This window comes from Miscanthus floridulus, chromosome 1 (assembly GCF_019320115.1).
Source record: "Miscanthus floridulus cultivar M001 chromosome 1, ASM1932011v1, whole genome shotgun sequence".
NCBI classification, from domain to species: Eukaryota; Viridiplantae; Streptophyta; class Magnoliopsida; order Poales; family Poaceae; genus Miscanthus; species Miscanthus floridulus.
The window spans coordinates 39927018-39934261 of NC_089580.1; the positions used below are offsets into that span (position 1 = coordinate 39927018).

At 43.8% G+C, this 7244-nt stretch overlaps 2 protein-coding genes across 3 annotated transcripts; one reads left to right on the forward strand and one right to left on the reverse strand.

The window, feature by feature from the left end:
* The first annotated feature begins 1161 nt into the window (after positions 1-1161).
* On the forward strand, positions 1162-4877 carry LOC136480004 (ras-related protein RABE1c). 2 transcript variants are annotated; one of them, XM_066477695.1, is made up of 9 exons: positions 1162-1360; positions 1436-1528; positions 3536-3608; positions 3702-3802; positions 3915-3980; positions 4070-4167; positions 4268-4330; positions 4417-4509; positions 4588-4877. In XM_066477695.1, exons 2-9 carry the CDS (start codon positions 1456-1458, stop codon positions 4663-4665), a joined length of 645 nt encoding a protein of 214 aa, XP_066333792.1. In that variant the 5' UTR covers positions 1162-1360; positions 1436-1455; the 3' UTR covers positions 4666-4877. The 2 variants fall into 2 exon arrangements, with proteins under 2 accessions (XP_066333792.1, XP_066333790.1); XM_066477693.1 differs by having other exon boundaries at positions 1162-1325.
* Positions 4878-5927: 1050 nt separating this feature from the next.
* Positions 5928-6371, reverse strand: LOC136480021 (zinc finger protein ZAT12-like). The gene has a single exon (XM_066477700.1). It carries the CDS (start codon positions 6369-6371, stop codon positions 5928-5930), a length of 444 nt encoding a protein of 147 aa, XP_066333797.1.
* Positions 6372-7244: the final 873 nt, after the last annotated feature.

Consider the following 7244-nt stretch of genomic DNA (forward strand, 5'->3'; position numbering starts at 1 on the left):
CTAGAATGAGAATCAAGCAATGTAGCCATCAAAACAACGCTAATTAAGCTACAAAATCAAAGGAGTGGATACTTGTTACTACCCTTAAAACAAAAAGATCAAACCATTCTTCCAAATCCAAGAGCTAGCTTCACGGTGAAGAGCAGTCGCAACAATGGAAGGAGCAGCCCAAAAGCATACATCTGTGCTCAGGATGGAAGAGAGGAGGGAGAGGACGACAACAGCTTTTTATTCTGCTATTTTATCATCGTCGGTTATTGGCTCGAATCGACAGTGATAGCACTAAATCATTGTCGGTTCTTGGTTAGAACCGGTAGTGATAAGTGGCCGCCAACTCACTACCGATGCAAGCCACAAACTGACAGTGATGTGGTCCTTCACTGTCGGTTTATCCCCGCCCTAATCATTTTATCATTTTTAAGCTCAGAAACGACAATAAAGATACATCACTGCCGGTTCTCACAAATTCGGCATTGATGAGGCCGGCAGTGATGTCCAAATCTATAGTAGTGGTGGCCCTAAATCAGTGAATTTCATATCTTATGGATGAGGGTATGATTATAAAATCATGGCCATGAGTCTACCAGGGTCGGTGTTTGCAGCAATATTGTGGCAAGGTGCGGATATAAAATTTTACCATGCGCCTATGTATCGAGCACTCGAAATAATGCACTTTTCTTGTGCCCTTTGTGTGTGTGTGTTTTCAATGGTGATATACTTGAGTCCTTGTGTTATACTAGCCGTGTGGACCGTGAAGATGTTTTGATCATTGAACAAGTAATCAACTCATGTCATGTAGTCGTGTTCACAAGTTCATGTCTTACGCATGAGCTATGATCTGTGAAATTTGTGAGATTTTGCTATACTTTTGTCATTTCCTATTGCTTATATTTAGATGGAAAAGTAGGTGTAAAATTGGTACAGTCTGGTTATTGCAAACACCGGGTTCCGGGTGGGGTCTCTACCTACACCGTACCCAGTCCATTGCCAATGCGTGGGCTTGATTTCCCATAAATTTAGGCCGAACTCAAGTACTAAACGGCCACTGTACCTAACAAGTAACTGGGCCATCATGGGCCGGAGCACGACCCAACAGTACGCCTGGTGGACGCCTGTAATTTTCCCCAAAAAAAAGTCCAAAGGCCAAAGCAGACCAATTCCACCACCACCCCACGGGAGCGCGTCCATCCCCTTCCTCCGATCGAGCCAGGGCCAGGCAACCTGGTGCTCCGCCCCGTCTCCGTTACCGCGACGCCTCGGCCTCCCGCTCCACCGCCTACCTGCCTCCGCGGCCCTGTGACCGTGAGGCGACACGACGCCGAGAGGTCAGCCGCCCCCCGCACCGAGGCCGCTCCGCTTGGTTCGGCTCGCCATTCCGCCCCGTGCTAGTGTCGGTTTGCGTTTCCGATCTGATCTGGTTCCGTGGGGGTGCTAGGGATTGGGTGGTAAAGCGTGATGGCAGCGCCGCCGGCGAGGGCTCGAGCCGACTACGACTACCTCATCAAACTCCTCCTCATCGGAGACAGCGGTGAGTTCATTGGTCCTCTCAGCCTCTCTATTTCCTCTCTCTCGATCTACGCGAGATTTGGTGGCGTCGGGGTCATCCTGGCGTATTTTGCGTAATTTGGAGTCTCAATTGGGATCTGGTTCCTAATTCGATCTCTGTTGATGTTACTGCAAAATGTGAATGGGTGAATGAATCTAAAGTATCTAACCACTTGAGGGCACTTGGTTTGTCGATTGTGTAACTGTAACATACTTTTTGGAGTGATCGTGTTCCTACTTGCGCTGCGCAATATACACTTAATATTGTTACACTTTGAAAATAGGTGCAGAGATTTAATTGTCGGTGTAGTTAGATTGGTTACCTGTATCCAGAATTCAGGAACAATCTCTTGGCTTTTCAGGATGTTCATTCCACAAGCACTGTCAAAGCTTCTTTATTATTCTCAGCAATTGCACCCACAGCTAGTATGTGCAGTGGAGCATAGATCTTTGCAAGTTTGCATCTCCCTGACTTTCTCTACTTGTTACATTTGTTGGTCAGTGGGTGCATCTCTCTATTGTTTAGGTTGGGTGGCTTTGGTAGACTGATAGTTCAGGTTATTATTATTTATATTTGTCAAATTAATAGATGCAATCGAATAAGCACACCAAGATAGGGCATCGAATTAATCAAGCAATCCATACCAAGGGCTCTGTTTGCTTGAGAATTGAGATTAAGGAGTTGTTGGGCTGCAGATGCATGTCATGTCACTAAATACTTGCAAAATATCTCTCTAGTGATTGTGCTCCTACTTGCACTGCGCAATATACACTTAATATTGTTACACTTCGAAAATAGGTGTGGAGATTTAATTGTTGGTGTAGGTATATTGATCACTATGCATCCAGAATTCAGGAATAATCTCTTGGGCTTTTGGAGACTTCCATTCCTCAAGCACTGTCAAAGCTTCTTATTCTCAGCAATTGCACACGCCACTAGTATGTGCAAGTGGAACATAAATCTTTGAAATTCACTGACTTCCTCTGCTTGTTACGTTTGGTGATCAGTGGGCATATCTCTATGGTTCAGCTTGGGTGGCTTTGATAGTTGACATTATTTTTTATCTGATGTCAAATTGACAATTTAACTGCTGCAACATAATAAGCATATCAAGATAGGGCATCGAGTTATTCCAGCAATCCATATAAAGGGCTTGAGAGTCAAGATTAGGGAATTGTTGGGCTTCACATGCGTGGCCTCAGTCATTAAATACTTACAAAGATATAAACTTGAAATACGTCAAGTTGGAAGTTGAAATTAACTAATTGTACAGCATAAAAGTTAATCAGAAGTTTTTTCCTTAATAGAAAAGGTGAATTAAAGGCATGGCACTATTTGGCCTTGTTTTGCATTTCCAATATATGAGTATGTTGATGTTCTCCTTACCAGAGAAAATGTCTCCCCATTGACAGAAGTCTACAAGTGGGGGCACATATAATTTTCCTCTGACCAGTATTTTTTTTGTGGTGCTGTATGCTCTTAATTTAAACTGAGACACGAAGCTATATGTAGCTTTGCTTCTCACTAATCTTGCTCTGTGTACCTACCAAAGCCCCAATCTCATATCGGCATTGTTTCTTCAGTTGCCTAAATTAGAGTCATTGAGTATTTCCAACCTATATGAGGAGAGGTAGAGGAAAGGAGACCTCCAGAGGCACCAGTGCATTGTGGAGTCCTAAGCCAAGCTAATAATATGAGGAGAGGTAGAGGAAGACCGAAATTGACATGGGGGGAGGCAATAAAAAGAGATTTGAAAGCTTGGGATATACCTAGAGATCTATGTTTGAATATGAGTACTTGGAAAGCAGCTGTTGAAGTGCCTGAACCGTGACTTGGGGCTCTTGGTGGGTTTCAACTCTAGCCTACCCCAACTTGCTTGGGACTGAAAGGCTATGTTGTTGTTGTTGTTGTTGAGTATTTCCAACCGATGTATTTGGGAAGTATACCCGGCTGATATTTCAATCACAAATTTTTTTTGTACTTATGTAGGTGTTGGAAAAAGTTGTCTCCTGTTACGGTTTTCAGATGGATCATTCACCACTAGCTTCATTACCACTATTGGGTATGTAGAGGAATTATTATGTATTGAGGAATTATTAAGTTACATGCAAAAGTTTGTATGGACTTATTATTACCCATTGAATTTTGAAAACAGTATTGACTTCAAGATAAGGACTGTCGAGTTGGATGGCAAACGGATTAAGTTGCAGATCTGGGATACTGCAGGCCAAGAACGTTTCCGCACTATTACAACTGGTATTCTTGTTTTCCTTTTAGCAAATATGATTCGTTTCCAAACACTGTATGGCTGAAGTTTGTGTTTTTTTTATAACGATGAAGTTTGTGATTGTGCAATTCTTCTTTGCAGCCTACTACAGGGGAGCAATGGGCATTTTACTTGTGTACGATGTCACAGACGAGTCATCTTTCAATAGTACTGACCCTTGTACTTAAATGTTTTTTCTTAAATCAGTTCAGATTCGATTTCTGAATTCTAATACTGTCATTGGTGCTGACTTGCAGACATAAGAAATTGGATCAGAAACATTGAGCAACACGCTTCGGATAATGTGAACAAAGTTCTGGTGGGGAATAAAGCTGATATGGATGAAAGTAAACGGGTACACAATTTATCTATTTTGTACTCTTATTTGATCTCTTAAACTTTATACTTTTAATAATAACGTTTATTTCTTACATGCTCATTTTTCTTTCGTAAAGGCTGTGCCCACTTCAAAGGGGCAAGCTCTCGCTGACGAATATGGGATAAAGTTCTTTGAAACGGTTAGTGAAAATGACAACTTCTGCCTATGGCATTCCTTTCTTGTACCATAACTGATGCATAATTTGTTTTTTATTATTTGCTGCAGAGTGCAAAGACAAACCTGAATGTCGAGCAGGTTTTCTTTTCGATAGCAAGGGATATCAAACAGAGACTTTCAGAGACTGATTCCAAGCCTGAGGTGCAACCCTTTTCATAGCTTTGATCCTTTGACACGTCTGCTTTGTCTTCCACAGTTCCTTAGCTTGCGTGTTTGCAGGATCGAACTATCAAGATCAAGGCTGAAGGGGAAGCTGATGCAGCAGCGGCACAGAAATCAGCTTGCTGCGGCTCCTGAACAGTTGTCACGGCAAGATAGTGGCGTTTTCGCGCATGTAATTTTCATCATTTTATTCTTTGGCAGCTACTCTCTCCTTGTGCTTCTTGAGTTATTGCAATTGTTGTGATTTGGACAAATGGGTGTTAAGTCAGAACAATTACTTGCTATATTGTGGAAACTCTGCTCTTGATAACCACGAGCGTGGATACAACTGGGTGGGGTTGGTTTGATCTCGTGGACGCTACAACTCCATATATTCTGTTTAAGCTATATGGTTCTCTCTATCCACAAAAGATGCAATTCTTATTGACAAAAGATGCAACTCCAGATATTATTTTTCGGTCAAACGATTTGAAGTTTGATCAAACTTATATAAAAAAGTGCTAGCATTTACTATAGATTAATTCTGCAATATATTTTTCATAATAAATTTAGTTGGAGAGTAAAGTTTATTTATACATTTACTATAGATTTGGTTAAAGTAAAGCTAGTTTGACTTGCACAAATTCCATAGTTACATTGTTCACTGGATGAAATGAGTAGTACTATGTTTTTTTTAAATACAGCTATGGTGTGTGAGTCAACTGCATCTTCTCTTGCTCCTTGGCATCTCCTCCTGCCGCCCTCCCTTGCCATCGTCGATTCGTCATCACTAGACCATCACCGTTGTCGCCGCTGTTGCTCTTTCGCTGTCGTCTCGACATTCACCGCCTCTAAGTTGATGGTCTTGTTAGAACCCTTTTTGTGTTCGACAGCCATAGAAACCCTCTAAACGCTGAGCTCTAACTTAGGAAGCTCTAAATCGTCACTGTCTCTAATTTGATGGACTCTCTAAAAACCTCTAATTTGATGGACTCTCTAGAAACCCCTTTTTATGTTCGACAGCTATAAAAACCTCATAAATGTTGAGCTCTAACCTCGGAGGCCCTAAATCACGCCGGTGTGCTCTTTGTCTAGGTGCGTCATCTTGGGATGTGGTGAGTTTTTTTTCTGTCATTGTGCACATACACGCTGAAGTGTTGTGTGCTTTTTTTACAATAAAAGTTACAATACATAGTTACAGTATCTTGTACTATGATTTTGTTATTTGACTACAAAATTACATAACAAAAGTTACATTACATAGTTGTTTTTTTACAGATCAATCTTTTTTTTTCAATCGAGGGAATACAAAGTAAATCAATCATGTCGTAGTCGTACTGTGATTTTGTACAAAAGAACGCCGGAATTGCAAAACCAGAACAAAAAACGAATTGAACACGAAATCCCAAAATGCTCCGTCATGACGGGGCAATGTTGAGGTCCAAGCCCAGCAGGCCTCTCGCTTCCTCCGGTTTCGCCTCGGCGTCATCCAGGTCCAGCCCGTGGGCCCTAGCGGCGCCGCCGCTCTCCTCGCCGTCGGTCACGGCGCGGTGGCGCCTCATGTGGCCTCCCAGCGCCTGCCCGAGCGCGAACTCGACGCCGCACACCGCGCAGCCGTGCGCGCGCGCCTTGGCCGGTGCTGCCGCCTCGGCCGCCCGCGGGCGCTTGTGGCTCGCGCGGTGCCCGCCCAGCGCCTGAAACGACGGGAACCGGCGGCTGCACGTCTTGCACTCGAACACGAGCGGCGACGCCGACGGCTCGCCGCCGCCGCTGCCGCTGCGCGCGAGCAGCAGCATGACCCCCTGGGCCACGCTGATGACACCCGGCTCCGGCTCCTGCTGTCCGAACGTGAGCCTCTTCATCGGCAGGAAATGCTCGTCGGACTGCCGCCTGCTGCGTGATGATGATACGCTACAGTGAGGGAGGATTGCATGCTATTTATAGGATGCATTGGTTACAAAGTCAACGGACGGGGATTGCTTGTTTGAGCTTGCATGCAAGGGACGTTTGACTTTTAGGCATGTTTGGCACGGCTTCTCCTCGGCTCCGGCTCTGGTTTACAGGGAGGAGCCTTGCAAAACGCTTCTATAGAAAAGTCATCTTTCAGTAAAAAGCAAGAGGAGCTAGAGCCATTTTTGAGGAGTCACAAATTGAAGCTCCTTCAAAATGGCTCGGGCTCCTCTAGAGGAGCCCCTCAAGAGGAGTCGTGCCAAATACCCTCTAAGTTCTAGCAGTTGACTTGCGGCTTCTTCTCGTGACATTAAATATCAAACATGATAGAGTAGACTTGAGATGCATGATCGACACTTGGATTTGTTATTCGACTATAAAATTAAGAAAATTTCAAATTTAACGGGCGCTGATGTTCAGCTGTTGAATTAACCCACGCGTGGATCGATAGCAATGACTGTGTTTATAGTAGGATAATATAATCCTGGTCAGCTCATGTTCTCACACCGCATGGACAATTAGAACGAGCAGTAAATAAACTGCCGTCACGTACTCTTGTATCATTCCCTGTCTGATGATGCTGAGAAGATTAGTAGAATAACGCTGTTAACATATCCAGATGTCGTTATAGTCCCTTGCATAATTGTACTGGCTGGTATTGTACTTAACAGGTGCTGAATTTTGTAAGAGTCGACTTTGTTTCCCGAACTCATTCTGAGCGAGGTGGCCGTCGTATCGCATCTATCCGCCCTCTGACTCCCAAATTTCCGATTTGACAATCTTAT